The sequence below is a fragment of the Aythya marila genome (assembly GCF_965140915.1).
Source record: "Aythya marila genome assembly, chromosome: Z".
NCBI classification, from domain to species: domain Eukaryota; kingdom Metazoa; phylum Chordata; class Aves; order Anseriformes; family Anatidae; genus Aythya; species Aythya marila.
Genome location: NC_139080.1, coordinates 86810372 through 86830104, shown reverse-complemented (window position 1 = coordinate 86830104; position 19733 = coordinate 86810372). Strand labels below are relative to the sequence as shown.

General features: G+C 49.0%; 1 protein-coding gene across 1 annotated transcript; it reads left to right on the top strand.

Moving 5' to 3' along the window:
- Positions 1-850: 850 nt before the first annotated feature.
- Positions 851-18573, top strand: LOC309890247 (endoplasmic reticulum aminopeptidase 1-like; the record flags this gene model as incomplete). Its single annotated transcript, XM_082783933.1, has 9 exons — positions 851-962; positions 3867-3953; positions 4967-5046; positions 13884-14018; positions 14600-14720; positions 15082-15236; positions 15789-15902; positions 17596-17727; positions 18273-18573. The coding sequence occupies 9 exons, from the start codon at positions 851-853 to the stop codon at positions 18354-18356; spliced, it is 1020 nt and encodes a 339-aa protein (XP_082640059.1). The 3' UTR covers positions 18357-18573.
- Positions 18574-19733: the final 1160 nt, after the last annotated feature.

Sequence of the window (19733 nt, the reverse complement as noted above, 5' to 3'; positions counted from 1 at the left end):
CTCCTGCTCCTCAGGCATGGGTGCAGCGCGCGGGTGGCCAGGACCCCCAGGCAGGGCGGCACTGGAGGTGCTGGGCAGCTCCTCGATGTCCGAATCCTCCGCGCTGCTGGAGGAGAGCAGGCTGGTGACAGGAGTGTCCCGGGGGGAGGCAGCAGGGCTGGGGGTGGCCTCCGGGCTGTCTTCGGGCTCCCAGGTGTCTTGGGAGCCCTCGAGGTCCACTTCAGGCCCGTTGTACACGTAGAGCTGGCTGGCAGGACGCGGTTCCAGGAAGCCCAGCTCCTCGAGGAACTCCTCGCTGCACGTCTCCTCCATGATGGAGATGAGCCGCTGCACAAAGCTCACCGTGTGGCCCTGCAGCAACGGCTGCAGCTCCTGCACCAAGGCGTGCTCATCGAGCCCACAGCGGCACAGCCAAGCGACGATGTTGGCCTCCAGCATGTCCTGGTCCCACCAGGCAGCGTCGAACAGCTCCCTGGCTTGCTGGCGCACCCAGGAGCGCAGCGGACCGAGGACTTCTAGGTGTTCCCTGAAGAGGGCTGCCCATTCCTCGGGCGGGAGGCCTCTCACGGCAGGCTGGGGCATGGGCTCTGCAGCCCCCTGCTCGTCCTGGGGGCTGTCGTCTTGCGCCTCTGCATCGGGGGCCAGCTGCACCTCCAGGAAGTCGTCTTCCGCCCAGATGGAGTAGCGGATGGAGGTGATGTGCTGCCTGCAGAGGGGGCAGGTGCTGCTTCTCTTGGCCCAGCGCATGATGCACCCGAAGCAGAAGTGGTGCACACAGGGGAGGACGTAGCTGGGCTCCTTGGGGACCCCCTGGCACACAGGGCAAGTGATGTCCTGGGCCTCACTTGCCATGGTGTCGGCTCGCTGCAGCGGGCTGGGGAGAGCTGCAGATGGGGAGCTGCTTCCCCTGGCTGGCACCGCTGCGACAGCTGATGTGCGCTGCAAGAAGGAGAGAGGTCAGGGTCAGTGGCTGAGCCAGGGCAGGCAGCGGCAGTGCCCCGGCCCCTCAGCAGGACAAAACCCCAAGCCGAGCCCCGGGGCACGTGTCCCCGCACAGCTCACCTGCACTGCTGCGAGCACTCCCTCCACAGCCCCGGCTGCCTGAGCCAGGCAGGGCCGGGGAAACGCAGGCACTGGCTGCGGGGACGGGCACCGAGAGCAGTTGCCGACGGCCCCACAGCACAGCTCCAACAAATCTCCCAAGAGATCCTTGCTCGGCACTCCAAGCCTCGCACACACGCTCAGCGGGAGTCCAGGCACGAGCCAGGCTGGGCCAGGCTCTGCCGGCGCCCCAAGATAAGCAGCGAGGGCCGTGAGGTCACAGCCCATTGCTGGCTGACCTCACAGCCCATCGCTGGGTGACCTCAGAGCCCAGCGCTCTGGGTGACCCCCAAAAACCAAAGCACGTGTCTGAAAGCACTTGCCAGACATTTGGTGAACCCCGGCAGCTTGGCTGCCATGACCACTTCACTGGGAGGCCTGTTTCAGTGGCCAAGCCCCGTGTTGGTGTACAATCTTCTCCTCGCCTGCAGCCAGACCCTCCACTGTCCCATCTCCTTGCCATTCCCTCGAGTTTTGTCAGTGGCCCCAGAGAGCAGAGCTCAGCGCCAGCCCCTCTGCTGCCCTGGTGAGGAAGCTGCTGGCCGCCATGAGGCCTCCCCTCAGTCTCGTGCAGGCTGAACAAACATGCGGACCTCATGTGCTCCTCATCCATCTTACTCTCCCGATCCTTCACCACTTCGAAGCCCTCCTTTGGACACTCTCCAATAACCTGATGTCCTTCTGTTAGTGTGCTGCCCAAAAGTGCACCCAGGACAGGACTCGAGGCGCTGCTGAAAGAGCGCAGAGCAGAGCACAGCAATCCCTGCCCCCACCCAGCTGGCGATGCCGTGCTGGAGGCAGCCCAGGATGCTGTTGCCCCTCCTGGCTGCCAGGGCCCCTGCTTGAATCCCGTTCAACTTGCCATCGACCAAAACGCCCAGATCCCTCTCTGCAGGGCTGCGCTCCAGCCTCTCGTCCCCCTGACTGTCCATACAGCCAGGGTTGCCCCTTGCCAGGCGTGGAATCCCTCACTCGCTCTTGCTAAACCTCATATGCTTGGGGATTGCCCAGCTCTCTGCTTTGTCAAGGTCTCTCTGCAAAGCCTTCCTCCCCTCGATGGAGTCAGCCACTCCATACTGTTTAGCATCATGCCTAAATGGACTCCATATGCCCTCAAGTCCTACATGCGAGTCAGTCGGGACAACGCTGAAGAGAACAGGCCCTAAAATGGAGGCCTGCACAAGCCCCTATGACTGGCCACCAGCCTGATGCAACCCCATTTACAAGAACCCTTGGAGCGCGACCCGTCAGCCCCTTGTTCACCCATCGCATTATGCATTGCTCTAGCTGTGTGCTGCCCAATTTGTCCAGAAGGAGACAGTGAGAAACAGTCTTGAAGCTGTGCTGAAAGCCAAACAGGTGCCATCAGCTGGCTTCCCTTGGGCAACCAGATGGTTGGCCACTTCATCAAAAGAAATCAATGGGGGTGGGCAAGTGATGGGGAGGGGACATCGATAGGCCAGCTGACCTAAACCAACCAAAGGGACATTCCAGAGCACCTGATGCCACACTCAGCAATAAACAGGGGGGCTCCCGTGGGGCAGGGGGCTGTTCCTCCTCAACAACCACTACGTGTTTTGATGCCCTGCTTCCCAGGACATGGCTGAACATCGCTCGTTGATGGGAAGTAGAGAATATTTCCTTTTCCTTCTCTCTGCGCTTCCCCGCGGCCTTATTGTTTCTTTTGTTTCTTTTTCTCCCCATTCCCCTGCCCTTTAATTCAACCATTCTCATCTCCAGCCTCTTTGTGCTGTATTTTCTCTCCCAATTTAATAATAGCCACTCTTCTGGGTTCGCAATAAGTGAACTAATTTTAATTCCTACCTCGCTTTTTTAATTATTTTAAAACAGCATCAGCAAGGTCTGTGCGACACCAGAACACCCTTATATAACACCCAAAGAATTGCCATCTCCCTTTGGTGATTTGTACCACCGTGCCTGCTGTTTGTCATCATCGCACCATGCCCTGCTGAGATAGCTTGGCTTTGTCTTGCTGCCCTCCTTGTAGTTACGAGAAGGCTGCCCTGAGGCTCCTCTGCAGTCTGACCACACATCTTTGCCTCAGCCCCTCCTCACTGAGCAAGGGCCCCAACCCCTGAGCATTGTGAAATTGCCTACAATGCATTTCTAAGGATCTCCCTAATGGGTTTTTGAAGACAAGATTGAAATTCTTCCTCCGTGGAAAGGAACCCATGATGGAGCAAAACACAAGTTTTCATACAAGCATGTTGGACGTGCTTATGGTTTATCTCATTTCTCTGTCTCAGAGAATTGCTTGTTCGGCTAACAATTTGACCTCTTTGAAAGCGTTTGTCCTGACCGTCTCTCAATTGTTTGCCAATGCCTCCTGCTGGCCACTGGCTGCCGCTGTTTGTCTAGGTAAAGAACAGCTTGTTGCACATGCACCGTCAGTTTTAAGCGGCTCTGGCAAAGACGTGCATGCCTGATGTAGCTTTGCATATTTAAGAAGAGATAAAAGTGTAGCTTCCACTCAAGTGAAAAATCTCATCTGCACACAGCCTTTCCTATGTGAGTTCAGAACCTCTCACCAAGGAGGGCCGAGATGCTGAAGTTGCTGAAGTTGTGTGACTTTCTCCGTTTACTCACGGCAACATTTAGCCATGATGCTAACTAAAATACAAAATGTGAAATCTTGGATAATTAGGGACTCCGCCTGCGGCATATCACAACAGTGTCATGGTCAGATGTGTCTCGGTGAGACAACCTGAAAGCCTCATGCTTGAATGTAGTGCGTGTTCTTGCAGCAGGGACACCTGGACGAGGACCGCGTGACAGAGCTTTCCGTGTTTCACAACCAGAGCAGGGAGAGTATATCGGAATTAATATCAGAGGTAAGAAATACATGTTGTTAATTTGTTGTAATTAAGCATGCTGATACAGTAAGTAACCTTAGCGTATTGGCAGCCTCATGGTCCCTTATTCTCAGGCGTGAGTTTTGCTGTGCTTTTCCAACCTACGGAATCCCCACAGAATTTCAGATCTGTCAGTACAGCTCTGAAGCTCAAATTTGCCTTTTCTTTTTCCTCCTTTCATTGTGTTTCCTAAACTTTATTGATATTTTCTACCATGCTGATATCCTTATGAATTTCTGAAAGGCAAAATAGACTCGCCCTAAAGATGTCTGGATGAACAACAGATTTCATGCACTGGCTGAACTCCGTGCTTTGAAATGTTCTGATAGCGGAGGGAAAACTTTCAGTGCATCGCTCAGCCAGGCTATAAAATAAGCGTGGGGGAATTACTTTTCACAAACTTTGAAAGAAGTGAATCAGTTCCTGTCCCATTGGAATAAAAATGTCAAAAGCTGAGCTGACTAGCTGTAGAGGAATTGTACCAATGTGTTAGTGGTGATATTCTAACCTGGTAGAAGAGACTTACAAGATGAGGTGGACTCCGGCCTTAATGTGAAGCTGAAAATTGTCCTTTGAAATTTATTTTTTTTTATTCTACTGTATAGAATGAAGACTTGGGATCAAATCTTTCACATAACTGTAGCAGAAACAGACTTTTAAAGTATGTGTTCTACTTAAAATGGATAAATTTTGGAGTAAACATTGTTGTTTGTTTGCTTGTTTTTGTTTGTTTGTTTGTTTGTTTTTCAGTTACAGGAAATACAGGAAATAATCTGAATAATCTGCTCACAGGAGGAAACAGCTTGTCCAATTAAGTTTTGGCATTTACACCGGCCTTTACTAGGGGACTTCTATTGCCTTATAACTTATTCAGGCTAATGGTATTATGCTGCAAACCTGGCAAGCATTTTTCTTGCAGTCCTCATAGCAGTTGTGATACTGAAAATCACACCAAATGTTGATTAAAAAAATTTTTCTTGTTGTACTCCCAGTCAACTTGCTAGCAGGCAGCCTGGGAAGAGGAAAGAACTCGACTCCGTGTATGCACTACGCAGAAACAACTAAAACATTGGTCTGTTATCAGCACTACTTCCATTAAAAATCTAAACATAGCACCACATGAGCTACTATGGACAAAATTAAATCTATCACAACCAATCCAGCACATACAGGAACAATGGTGGTCTGTCAAACCTTCCTGGCCCTGAGTTGACCATGAGGGTAATGATTTAAAAAAGTAGGTGATGAGGTGATTCCTGCACCTGTTTGAGCCTCTGGTGTGGGTATAATAAGGGATTGGCCCCAGTATTAGCGATGACAGTGAAAGGTGAATTAACAAAATATTTGGTGGAGAGGGAAACTGTTAAAAAAATCCATTCCCCTTTTAATTCTCCAGTACGGCCAGTTACAAGTGTTAAGGACATGATGGCTTACAGTAAACTACAGAAAGTTGAATGCAGCTACTAAACCATTGACTGTCACAGCACCCAGTCTGTCTGACATACCTAATCTGCTTAATACAGCAGGATTTCAAGGATGGCTGTCGTTGGTGTTCGAGATATCTTTTGGTCACATTACCATGGCAGGGACAAGACAAATTTGCTTTTACTTTGGAAGTAATAGAGCATTTTTTGCTCATTTACCCCAGAGGTTTAAGCACAGACCTGCACCAACACATGCTGAATTGGCTAAGACATTAGAAGAAGTAAGGTTACCTGCTGGAATCACATTAATTCGATAGGGAGATATTGAGTGGGGGCAGTGATGAGCAGCAAGTACAAGAAGGAATGGGCTTCCTCATAGACAGACATATGCCAGCAGTACTCGTATTTGCTACCCACTCTCACAACTGCATCTGTGGTTCAAGAATTAAATTGCCAGTGCAGGGCCCAGAGGCAGACAGGACTGTTCTTTATTGACACAAATTGTTAAAACATTTCTAACAAGGTTTAACAAGAGCAAGGGTAGAGTCCTGCACCTGGGAAGGAACAACCACATGTATCAGTACAGGCTGGGGGATGACCTGCTGGAGAGGAGCTCTGAGGAGAAGGACCTGGGGGTCCTGGTGGACGACAGGTTGACCATGAGCCAGCAGTGTGCCCTCGTGGCCAAGAGGGCCCATGGGATCATGACGTGCATGAAAAGGAGCGTGGCCAGCAGGGCAGGGGAGGTGATCCTCCCTCTCTACTCAGCCCTGGTCAGGCCTCACCTGGAGTACTGTGTCCAGTTCTGGGCTCCCCGGTACAAAAAAGACAGGGATCTCCTGGGAAGAGTCCAGCGGAGGGCAAGGAAGATGATAAAGGGCCTGGAGCATCTTCCCTATGAGGAAAGGCTGAGAGACCTGGGTCTGGTCAGCCTGGGGAAAAGAAGACTGAGGGAGGGATCCTATTTATGTTTATAACATGGCCAACCTCTCTTCAGTGGTTTGTGAGGACTGGACAAGTGGCAATGGCCACAAAATGGAGCCCAGGCAGTTCCACATGAGTATACAAAAGAACTTCTTCATGGTGCAGGTGACGGAGCACTGGGACAGGCTGCCCAGGGAGGTTGTGGAGTCTCCTTCTCTGGAGATATTCAAGGCCCATCTGGATGCCTCCCTGGGCAGCCTGCTCTGAGGAACCTGCTTTGGCAGGGGGCTTGGACCCGATGACCTCTTCAGGTCCCTTCCAACCCCTTCAATTCTGTGATTCTGTGAGAAGAAAAAGATCGGGCTACCAGGCTAGCAGGTCTGTATCTGAGATCTCAAATTGTACCTTCATCCTGATGTTGGTGATGCTCCTGCGGAGAGGTTACCAGCACCACCACCGAGGACCTTCTTTTCCATTGTCAGTTCTTATTGCAGAGATATCTGAGCCTGTTGTCCTTTACTAGAGATCTGCTCTTTCTGCAGGGTGAGAAACTCTTTTGGTAGTTGTTCTGCTCTGGTCATCTGCCTTGGTCATCCTAGAGTTTCCAGCATTCCTTGGGTGGTTTTGTCCTTCAGCCGTGGTACACATGGACCCAGGAACTTACTTCTGTGCCACAGGAGTGGTTAGAAACGCTTGGAACGGACCAGCCCACCGTGATGACAGAGCGTATTTTCATTTGAACTCCTTTGCAAGGACTCCTTTAAGGCTGGCAGGAATCTCATGGAGCTGTGGCAAGTCCTGTACCTGTGGAATAACAACCCCAGGCACCTGGACATGCTATGGGCACCCTGCTGGAGAGCAGCCTGGCAGAAAATGACCTGAGGTTCCTGGTGGACACCACGTTGAACATAAGCCAGCAGTGTGCCCATGCAGCAAGGAAGGCTGATGGCTGGCGAAGCCCTGTGTGAAGCTGGAGAGCTGGGTCCTTTTCTGGGCTGCGGGGTTCTTGGCTGTAGCCTTAGCAGGCCTTAATCCACCGACACGTCCAGAAGTCCTGCAGTGATGTGAGAGGAAGAGTCCGGGGACTCGCTGGGCTCTGACAAGTTGTCTCTTATTGCAGAACCCCTTATCAGGGGGGTTGGTCAAGAAGCTTTATGTATCCACTTCTGTTCCCCACCACAGATTGAGAAATGGTAATTCTTAGCATGCCAAAGATTTTGAAAGTACTTAAATTATCTCATAAATGTGAAATTTATGCAGCAGTTCAGGTCACCGGATGCGAGGAGTGTCTGAGCCTGTTGCTGCCATCGGCGGGAGGCAGAGAAACTGCGTGCGTGAGGTGCGAGCAGGTGGATGACCTGGTCTGCATGGTGGCGGAGCTCAAGGAGGAGGTGGAGAGGTTGAGGGCCATCAGGGAGTGTGAGCGAGAGATAGACTTGTGGAGTAACTCCCTGCAGGGCCTCAAGGAGAGGTACCGAGGTGAGACATCCCAAATGGGGGTGGACCCCCTGCCCTGTAGCCGTCGGGCAGAGGGAGGATGGTCGGGCCCAGGAGGATGCCTAGGGCGAGGAGGTCGACTCCACGCCTCAGGACTGCCTCCACCAAGAAAGACAGGAGGGTTATTGTTGTTGGAGACTCTATTCTTAGGGGAGCAGAGGGCCCTATTTGTCGGCCTGACCCTACCCGTAGGGAAGTGTGCTGCCTCCCTGGGGCCAGGGTCAGGGCCGTTGCCAGGAAGCTTCCCAACCTGGTACGCCCCTCTGACTATTATCCTCTTTTGGTAGTCCAGGCGGGCAGTGACAACATTGAGGAGAGAAGCCTGAAGGCTATCAAACGAGACTTTAGGGGGCTGGGTCGGTTAGTGGATGGAGCGGGAGTGCAGGTGGTGTTTTCATCCATCCCTGCGGTGGCAGGGAGGGGAACAAAGAGGACAGGGAAAGCCCACCTGTTAAACACGTGGCTCCGGGGCTGGTGCCAACGCAGAAATCTTGTTTTTTTCGATCATGGGGCACTTTACTCAGCACCTGGCCTGATGGCCTCAGACGGGTCGCTATCTTTTAGGGGAAAAAGGATCCTGGGCCAGGAGCTGGCAGGGCTCATTGAGAGGGCTTTAAACTAGGTAGGAAGGGGGATGGGGCTGAAGCAAGGATTGTTGGGGCTGTGCCAGGGGGAGCAATGGCAAGGCCGGGGGATAAGGTAATGGCCCAGCTGAAGTGCATCTACACCAATGCGCGCAGCATGGGTAACAAACAGGAGGAGCTGGAAGCCATCGTGCAGCAGGCAGGCTACGACTTGGTTGCCATCACGGAGACGTGGTAGGACCAGTCTCATGACTAGAGTGCTGCAATGCCTGGCTATAAGCTCTTCAGAAGGGACGGGCAGCACAGAAGGGGTGGTGGTGTGGCTCTCTATATTAGAGAGCCTTTCGATGTTGTAGAACTCGAGGCTGGGAATGACAAGGTCGAGTCCCTTTGGGTTAGGATCGGCAGGGACAACAAGGCTAGCGTCCTGGTCGGGGTCTGCTATAGACCGCCGAACCAGGATGAGGAGACTGATGAGGAGTTCTACAGGCAGCTGGCAGAAGTTGCGAAATCGTCAGCTCTTGTACTCGTGGGGGACTTCAACTTCCCTGACATATGCTGGAAGCACAACACAGCCCTGAGAAAGCAGTCTAGGAGGTTTCTGGAGAGCGTGGAAGATAGCTTCCTGACGCAGCTGGTTAGTGAGCCCACCAGGGGTGGTGCCCCGCTAGACCTTCTCTTCACAAACAGAGAAGGACTGGTGGAGGATGTGATTGTCGGGAGCTGTCTTGGGCAGAGTGACCACGAAATGGTGGAGTTCACTATTCTTGGCGAGGCCAGGAAGGGGACCAGTAAAACCGCTGTATTGGACTTTCGGAGGGCTGACTTTGAGCTGCTCAGGACACTGGTTGGTGGAGTCCCTTGGGAGGCGGTTCTGAAGGGCAGAAGAGTCCAGGAAGGCTGGGCGCTCTTCAAGAGGGAAATCTTAATGGCGCAGGAACGGTCTGTTCCCACGTGCCCAAAGACGAGCTGGCAGGGAAGAAGACCAGCCTGGCTCAACAGAGAATTGTGGCTTGATCTTAGGAGAAAAAAGAGGGTTTATAATGTTTGGAATAGTGGGCAGGCCACTAGGGAGGACTATAAGGATGTAGCGAGGCCGTGCAGGGACAAAATTAGGAAGGCCAAAGCTCATCTGGAGCTCAATCTGGCTACTGCCGTTAAAGATAACAAAAAACGTTTCTATAAATACATCAACACAAAAAGGAGGACTAAGGAGAATCTCCATCCTTTACTGGCTGCGGGGGGAAACTTGGTGTAGTGGGTTTACGTGGCAAGGTTTTGGTAGCAGGGGGCCATAGGGGTGGTTTCTGTGAGAAAGATCTAGAAGCTGCCCCATGTTTGGGAAGGGCCCCATTGTTTTCCAGAGCTGAGCCAGTAAGCGATGTTGTTTTGCGCCTCTGTGAGAGCATATTTAAGACAGGGAAAAAAACGCTGCGCCTCACAGCAGCTGGGAGAGCCAAGGGAGTGATAAAACAGCCTTGCAGGTGCCAAGGTCAGTGTAGAAGGAGGGGGAGAGGTGCTCCAGGCGCCGGAGCAGAAGTCCCCTGCGGCCTGTGGTGAGGAGCATGGTGAAGCAGGATGTCCCCCTGCAGCCCATGGAGTACCACGGTGGAGCAGGGTTCCACGCTGCGGCCCGTGGAGGAGACCACGGTGGAGCAGGTGGCCCTGCACCGACGGAGGCTGCCGCCTGTGGAAGACCCCTGCCGGAGCAGATTCCGGGCCGGACCTGTAGCCCGTGGAGAGGAGCCCACGCAGGAGCAGGTGACCTGGCAGGAGCTGCTGCCCGTAGGGGAGCCAGGTTGGAGCAGTTTTCTCCTGAGGGATGGACCCCGTGGTACGGACCCATATCTGGAGCAGTTCTGGAAGAGCTGCTGCCTGTGGGAAGCCCATGCCGGATCAGTTCATCAAGGACTGCATCCCGTGGGTGGGACCCCACAGCACAAGGGACGAGAGTGACCGAGAAGGAGCGGCAGAGAAGAAGCGCTGTAGACTGACCATAACCCCCATTCCCCCGTTCCCCTGCGCCGCTCGGGGGGAGGAGGTGGAAGAGGGTGGATGGGGGGAAGGTGCTTTTGGTTTCTTTCCTTTGTTTCTCACTTCTCTAGCTTGTTAGTTAATAGGCAATAAATCTTACTATCTCCTTATGCCGAGTCTGTTTTGCCCGTTACAATAATTACTGAGTGATTTTCTCATCCTTGTCTCAACCCTTGAGCCATTTTCACATATTTTCTCCCCATTCCTCTTTGAGGAGGGGGAGTGAGGGAGCGGCTGTGGTGGAGCTCAGCTGCCCACTCGAGCGGAACCACGGCACTTAGTTACAAGAGATGAGGAAAAGGCGGAGGTGCTCAATGCCTTCTTTGCCTCAGTCTTTAGCGGCACTACCGGTTGTTCTCTGGATACCCAGTACCCTGAGCTGGTGGAAGGGGATGGGGAGCAGGATGTGGCCCTCACCATCCATGAAGAACTGGTTGGTGACCTGCTACGGCACTTGGATGTGCACAAGTCGATGGGGCCGGATGGGATCCACCCAAGGGTACTGAGAGAACTGGCAGAGGAGCTGGCCAAGCCACTGTCCATCATTTATCAGCAGTCCTGGCGATCGGGGGAGGTCCCAGTTGACTGGCGGCTAGCAAATGTGACGCCCATCTACAAGAAGGGCCGGAGGGCAGACCCGGGAAACTACAGGCCTGTCAGTTTGACCTGAGTGCCAGGGAAGCTCATGGAGCAGATCCTCCTGAGAGTCCTCACGCAGCACTTGCAGGGCAAGCAGGCGATCAGGCCCAGTCAGCATGGGTTTATGAAAGGCAGGTCCTGCTTGACGAACCTGATCTCCTTCTATGACAAAGTGACGCGCTGGGTGGACGAGGGAAAGGCTGTGGATGTGGTCTACCTTGACTTCAGCAAGGCTTTTGACACCGTCTCCCACAGCATTCTCCTCAAGAAACTGGCTGCTCTTGGCTTGGACTGGCGCACGCTTCGTTGGGTTAGAAACTGGCTGGATAGCCGGGCCCAAAGAGTCGTGGTGAATGGAGCCAAGTCCGGTTGGAGGCCAATCACTAGTGGCGTCCCCCAGGGCGCGGTGCTGGGGCCGGTCCTCTTTAATATCTTCATCGATGATGTGGACAAGGGCATCGAGTGCACCCTCAGTAAGTTTGCAGACGACACCAAGCTATGCGCGTGTTGATCTGCTCGAGGGTAGGAAGGCTCTGCAGGAGGATCTGGATAGGCTGCAGCGATGGGCTGAGGTCAACTGCATGAAGTTCAACAAGGCCAAGTGCCGGGTCCTGCACCTGGGGCGCAATAACCCCAAGCAGAGCTACAGGCTGGGAGACGAGAGGTTGGAGAGCTGCCAGGCAGAGAAGGACCTGGGAGTGATGGTGGATAGTCGGCTGAATATGAGCCAGCAGTGTGCTCAGGTGGCCAAGAAGGCCAACGGCATCCTGGCTTGTATCAGGAACAGTGTGGCCAGCAGGGCTAGGGAGGTGATCGTCCCCCTGTACTCGGCTCTGGTGAGGCCGCACCTCGAGTACTGTGTTCAGTTTTGGGCCCCTCGCTACAAGAAGGACATGGAGGTGCTCAAGCGAGTCCAGAGAAGGGCGACGAAGCTGGTGAGGGGCCTGGAGAACAAGTCCTACGAGGAGCGGCTGAGGGAGCTGGGCTTGTTCAGCCTGGAGAAGAGGAGGCTCAGGGGCGACCTTATCGCTCTCTACAGGTACCTCAAGGGAGGCTGTAGCGAGGTGGGGGTTGGCCTGTTCTCCCACGTGCCTGGTGACAGGACGAGGGAGTTTGGGTTAAAGTTGCGCCAGGGGAGTTTTAGGTTAGATGTTAGGAAGATCTTCTTTACCGAAAGGGTTGTTAGACACTCGAACAGGCTGCCCAGGTTAGTGGTGGAGTCACCATCCCTGGAAGTCTTTAAAAGACGTTTAGATGTAGAGCTTAGGGATATGGTTTAGTGGGGACTGCTAGCGTTAGGTCAGAGGTTGGACTCGATGATCTTGAGGTCTCTTCCAACCTAGAAATTCTGTGATTCTGTGAAATTACTTGATTTTCACACAAGGTGGTGAACACTGCATATAAAGGCATGTGGACTAAAGGTTTTCTCTTTTTTCCTTAGAGTGCTCGCAGCAACGCATTTTGAGCCAACATTTGCAAGAACAGCCTTCCCGTGTTTCGATGAACCAGCTTTCAAAGCCAGATTTTCAGTTAAGATTAGGAGGGAACCAAAGCACCTTGCGCTGTCCAATATGCCCCTTGTAGGTGGATACATTCAATGTTGTGCTGTTGCTTGATGACCTGTAAAAAAGAAAGTGAAAGGAGAAGAGAATATCTAGGAAGTTGCTGTTCATGGGAATATTGACCTAAAGATTATGTCAATTCTTTTCTGAGAGTAAATGATTGCTGGTAGTGTTGATACACAGTTATGAAGGAATGCAACAGATGTTGCATCCTAGGGGTTCCTGTTCTCTGCAGTGGTTTGAGAACAATGCAATCTTACTAACCTTTATTTTACCCATAAAATGCTTTCAGTCTTTGTCTTAGATTTTAAGAATTAATATTAAAATGTATCTGAATACAGACACAATATTATTCAGGACCATATATATATATATATATATATATATATATATATATATTATTAAACAACAACAACAAAAAGGTTATTTTGGCCTTCAAAAAATGTCTGTGAAAGTGGAGTATGTGTAACACCTACAAATATGGTTTGCAGTTACAAAGATGTAGGCGTATGTAGGGTGGGTCACATGTCATACATTTGGTCTTACTCTGTGCATAAGAGATTCTTCACAAATTCTTCTGCATTATTGATTCGTGATTTGCCAGGATACTAACCCTTATAAATGAGGGAACAACGCCTCCCCATACACCAAGTACATTTCAAAAAAATGAAGTCTTTTGGAAGTTGGTTAAAAACAAACTATCAAACAAAACAGTTCTTGTATTGAAAAGTGGATAAAATAATGAATGAATTGTGGGTGCCAGTATTAGTATTCCAATGTGGCTAAATATACTCCAAGTGTAAGTTAGTTACCTGAGGCGAATCAAAAGGGAAAACTCTAACAGGCGACTCATTTTGTCTTGAAATAGATATCTGAGAGAGCTGAGTCATTGTTTGGAGTAGTTTATTTCTCTCATGTGTAACAAGTGATGTTTAGATTTAGACAACTTCTGATCAACTCAAGTGTGATCTTAATTAGATCGATGTGCTGGCAGACACTGAGGAAAATTAAAGCTTTTGAATGAGTATCTTTATCTAGTTTTAGCAATGTTGAAGTAACACTTACGAGTGAAACTACCTGTATGTTTCTGTTTTCTTTGTGTGGGGACGGGCTGGCACAGGGTTGACTTCTTTCCAACTTGTCTTTAAAATTGTCTTAGTGAAACTGAAAAGAAACACATTGATTTTTGGTGCCAAAGTCCTTAGAGGTACTACCGGATGATGAGCTGTGCTTGTCTTTTTTTAGATGAAGACTGTGAATATAAATTCATGGCTTGTTGAAGACCATTTTGATACCAGTGTCAAGATGAGTACCTACCTCGTGGCCTTTATTGTTTCCGATTTCAAGTCCATCAGCAAAATATCCAGTCATGGAGTTAATGTAACTATTCTGATTTTCTAAGAGCTTATTTTATAACAAAATCTATATGGAAACATATAGTGTACTTTCAAGCTAAATTGTTGGATTTATACATTGTGAAGTTTGACATGAACGAGAGGAGAGAAAAACGTTGGCTTTGTAATTGGATTATTAGTTTGCATTAAGACTAATTTTACTAATTCCAAAAGTTTTTGGTAATATGCTTTCTTTTTATATACTTACGTGCATTGGTAATGTTGTTTCAAGTAAGACTGTTTGATTAAAAGGAAATTAAATATAGTTTTATTGGAGAATCAGGAATAAAACAGAACAGTGGTAGTTACACAGCTCTGGCTTGGTAGGGGATGGAAGGTATAGATGTCCTTTTACAGGCATAGTGGTTCTGGAGGATAAAGTAAAATTCTTATTTCTAATTTTGCACATATCTGTATCTGGATTTTTTAAAAGTAACTTTTGTACGAAAGCTGTTAGGTATGTGCTCTACTTTCACTTTTCATGACCACTCACGCACCTATGTTAAAGAACAAATTCTGTAAACTTTTGATGCTGGCATTTAAATACTGCCTGCTTGTTTACTGTAGATTTCTGTATACGCGGTACCAGAGAAGATCCACCAAGCTGATTATGCCCTGGATGCGGCAGTAAAACTTTTAGACTTTTATGAGGATTACTTCAGCATTTCATATCCCTTACCTAAACAAGGTAAGTGTTACCTAATTTAATGTATTCAAGAATAGCATTAAGAATAGAGAGTAAAATTGCATAAAATCAATGAGTTAGGTAAGACTGGGACAATTTTGGCTCCCATGTTTTTAAACTGTCTGCTTCGTGTAACTTAAGAGTATGTTGAAAAGCTTCACTGAGAACGGAAAATCCTTCTACAGAGAACTTTTTAAAGGTATGTTTTTGCTGTTACATTTAGGAGAAGCCTTAAAGAAGGTGTGATGTGGGAGCTGTTGTGAAGTGGGATGAGCAGGTGACTGGGTTCTTTACTGGGTCAAACAATCCTAGCAGTTTATTAATGCTTCCCTCCCCCCCTCCTCCTTCCTCCCCCCTCCACCAGATTTAGCAGCTATTCCTGATTTCCAGTCTGGTGCTATGGAAAACTGGGGATTGACCACATATCGGGAATCCGCATTGTTGTATGACCCTGATAAATCCTCAGCATCTTCTAGACTTTGGATTACTATGATAATAGTCCACGAACTGGCTCATCAGGTGAGATTTAGGAGCAACAATAAAGGATCAGAAGGGACCCACAAAGTGGTCAGAGCTGTGTGGATGGAGAGATATTTGAGAATATAGACTGAAAAGAGCTGTTTCAGTTTGAGGGTGTTCATCCGTGAATCACGCGACTGTTCCCAATAAAGTCTCGTTGGGCTTCATAGACATGCAGGGCTGTAACCAAAATCTGTATAGTTCAGTAGCTGTAGTGCTCTGGGGACTTTGCACCATTGCTAACCCTTGAAATTATTTGCAAGCCATGAATATAGGTAAAAAAGTTAAGAATCGTTACAGGTTTATGCGTGGCTCTCCTATCAAACCTGGTTTATGTATAAAGTTTCATGGAATTGTAATGGAAACCCATGCTGTGGAGTATTACCATTAAAATAAGAAATGAAATAGAAAGAGGCCAGAGTAAGCTGCATTACTACAAAAATGTGCCTTAAATGTCAGTGACATGCTATAAATTCAATTTCATATCAGTCAGTAGCAGCTTTTGTGAAAAACCGTGTAATTAAATTAAAATTGTTGTTGCTGTTGTTTCAGTGGTTTGGCAACCTAGTTACCATGGAGTGGTGGAATGACCTGTGGTTAAATGAAGGGTTTGCAAAATTCATGGAGTTTGTGTCGGTCAACATTACCCATCCAGAACTGAAAGTTGTAAGCAGCATTTACTGTATTTTTATTTTATATTTGCATTCTAAGTCCACTAATTTGTAAGGGTGAAGGCCAAGCATGTTTGTGCTGTGAAATAGTTTTTGCTTTCCCTTTGAAAGAACTGTCTGATCTTAACTCGAAGGGTAAGAATATTGATTTTATTGTATCTAATTACTTCAGAAACTGGTGATGGAAGTTAATGATTGCAATCAAAGTATATTCTCTTTTCAAAAGCTATTTAGACTTCGGAAAGTATAAAGGCATTGCTAGTTAGTCAAGGGAGGTGATTGTCCCGCTCTACTCTGCGCTGGTGTGGCCTCACCTCGAGCACTGTGTGCAGTTCTGGGCACCGCAGTACAAAAAGGATGCAAAACTGTTGGAGAGTGTCCAGAGGAGGGCTACAAAGATGGTGAAGGGCCTAGAGGGGAATACGTACGAGGAGAGGCTGAGGGCACTGGGCCTGTTCAGCCTGGAGAAGAGGAGGCTGAGGGGGGACCTCATCGCGGTCTACAGCTTCCTCACGAGGGGGAGTGCAGAGGCAGGCACCGACCTATTCTCTGTAATCACCAGTGATAGGACCTGCAGAAATGGTGTCAAGCTGTGGCAGGAGAGGTTCAGGCTTGACAACAGGAAGAGGTTCTTCACCGAGAGGGTAGTCGCACACCTGAACAGGCTTCCCAGGGAAGTAGTCACAGCACCAAGCCTGTCGGAGTTGAAGAAGCGATTGGACTGTGCTCTTAGTCATGTGGTCTGACTTTTTGGGAAGACCTGTGCTGTGCCAGGAGTTGGACTTGATGATCCTTATGGGTCCCTTCCAACTTGGGGTATTCTATGATTCTATGAAATTAATTTTTTTCCCTCATGTACAGTCAGACTTAAATCCTAACGAAGACCCCCAAATCCTCCCACTAGCTTTAGCACAGGTTCAATATATGAAACTTTGCAAGTATGCAAAGTTTCCTTTCCTTTCCTTTCCTTTCCTTTCCTTTCCTTTCCTTTCCTTTCCTTTCCTTTCCTTTCCTTTCCTTTCCTTTCCTTTCCTTTCCTTTCCTTTCCTTTCCTTTCCTTTCCTTGCCTTTCCTTGCCTTTCCTTGCCTTTCCTTGCCTTTCCTTGCCTTGCCTTGCCTTGCCTTGCCTTGCCTTGCCTTGCCTTGCCTTGCCTTGCCTTGCCTTGCCTTGCCTTGCCTTGCCTTGCCTTGCCTTGCCTTGCCTTGCCTTGCCTTTCCTTTCCTCTCCTTTCCTTTACTTTCCTTGCCTTGCCTTGCCTTGCCTTGCCTTGCCTTGCCTTGCCTTGCCTTGCCTTGGCTTTCCTTGCATTGCCTTGCCTTGCCTTGCCTTGCCGTGCCTTGCCTTGTCGTCCCCTTCCCCTTCCCCTTCCCCTTCCCCTTCCCCTTCCCCTTTCCCTTCCCCTTCCCCTTCCCCTTCCCCTTCCCCTTCCCCTTCCCCTTCCCCTTCCCCTTCCCCTTCCCCTTCCCCTTCCCCTTCCCCTTCCCCTTCCCCTTCCCCTTCCCCTTCCCCTTCCCCTTCCCCTTCCCCTTCCCCTTCCGTTTCCTGCTCTGTAATGAAACCGAAGATATGTTTGGCTTTCCTGATGGGATTTCAACATCATGTAGAATGGACTGAAATATGAACTAATAGGAATTCAGTAGTCACTAAGCAAAATTTGGTAGTAATAATCATTTTTGTCTCCTATTAGGAAGATTATTTCTTATCAAACTGGTTTGATGCCATGGAAGTGGATGCATTAAATTCATCACATCCTGTGTCTACTCCTGTGGAAGATCCAGCTCAAATTTTAGAAATGTTTGATGATGTTTCTTATGTGAAGGTAAAATCTGTAACTGATTTCATTCTCAGTTGTACTGATTGTACTATACGTCTGCATTGTACTGATTTCAGTCAGTCCTTTATACAAAACATCCCTGAACCGTGGTGTTAATATACTTTTTAATGTTGTTTTGATCTTTATATTCTATCTCAATCGTAGTCCAAAACTCCTGCATGTAGTTCAAATTGTGGTTTCCTGTTCCATCTATAAAAAGAGGAGGTTTTTGCCCCTTCTTACCTATTGTGTATCAATTGAAACATTAAAACATTATTTTAGGTGCTTAAACCAACCAGCGTTTTTCATTGGAGCCTGCTCTATATAGTAATTGAGAAAATAATAGCATATTTTACTCAATCCAAAATATATTTAAGGAAATAAGGAAAGCCAAATTACCGTCTAAATATATATAAAACCCAATTATTTCTCATCAGACAGACATACAAAATTGAACTGCTGTTTAGGTTAGCCTGCTGAAAATTTTCTGAAAGAAGCATCTTGCTATCTAGGGAGTGGTTTTGTAAACATTTTGTCACACTTTTTTTCAGGGATCCTGTATATTAAATATGTTGAAGGACTACCTGACTGATGATGTTTTTAAAGCTGGACTTGTGCAGTACCTGCAGAAGTAGAGCTATCAAAACGCAAAAAATGAAGATTTGTGGAACAGTATGACAAATGCAAGTATTTCTTATTCTCTTTTTTGTTTTTTTTTTTTTTACTTTTTTTTTTTCCCCCCCAAATTTCATAGCTTTTTGTGAATAGTGTGTTTTTGTAGTATATTAATGAGGCTTGTGACCAATACTTATGGTAATGATATCAAAAACAGATGACCAAAACTTTCTTCTACAGATCTGTCCCACAGTAGGTACCGATAAAGTGAACAACAAGGTGATGGCTTTTGCAGAAGGAACCAACAGTCATCTTCAAATGCAGTAAGCATCTAGTTTTTTACTCATCAGTATTTGAGAGTTTGGTATTTATCAGAGTCCTCTCATGTTACTATACTGAGCTCTGGCATCGGTATGTGTACAGACAGAAATCCTACCTCTGTGCCTAGGGCTGACCGGAAAACAGCACTATTTAAAGAGATGTCACTAACTATGTAAAAGTGTCCCGAAAAAGAACAGCCAGAGTTGTCATTGATATCGCATGTTCCAATCTAAACTTAACTATGCTGAGGTTACAAATTTACAGCAGTTTTTATGAAGTTCTTAGCTACTAAATTCATTGTCTATGCACTCCATCTTCCTCCTCTTCTTACGTATCCAAGCTTGTCCATGATTTTTATTGCAACTTTTTCACCGGTAAGAAGATGTCGTCCAAGCTTTACCTTTGCAAACCCACCTAAAAGTGCAAACACGGACATTTAAGCGCGGCGCCCAACGGGAGGGAGGGAGGGAAGGAGGGAGGGAGGGAGGGAGGGAGGCGCAGCGGGGCGGCCATGTTGGGAGGGTCGGCGCTGCTGCTCTGCACCCTGCGGGGTCCGAGGGAGGGTGGGGAAGGAGGAACATGGTGATGCGCAAGGCCAGGGGGCCTGAGGAGATGGATCTGTGGGTCCTGAGCAAGTGGGCAGGCATTGCCCATCACCAGGCTGGGCAACCAGATCCAGTGGGTGGCACCCCTGGCCATGGCAGGGGGAGTGGAACTAGGTGGTCTTTGAGGCCCCTTCCAACCTGAGCCACTCGACATTTCTATGACTGTAGGATTCCGCGATTCTATGAAGAAGACCAAGACACTGTCTGTGGCAGGGTCACAACTCTTTATTGGGATGACAACCACATTTGCCCTGCTAAAGGCGCGGGGGCCTCTTGCAGGGCTGGGGAGAGTCCGGGTCGCTGTCGGCTCTCCTCTTCGGGGGGCGCCGCGGCCCCCCAGGTGAGCTGTCCCTGCCCTGGCCAGGAGGAGAGGGCCCGTGGCTTGTGCCCGGCACCGCAGCCTGTTCTGCTTCCTCCTCTTCAGGCTCTGAGAAGAGCTCCTCCTGCTCCTCAGGCATGGGTGCAGCGCGC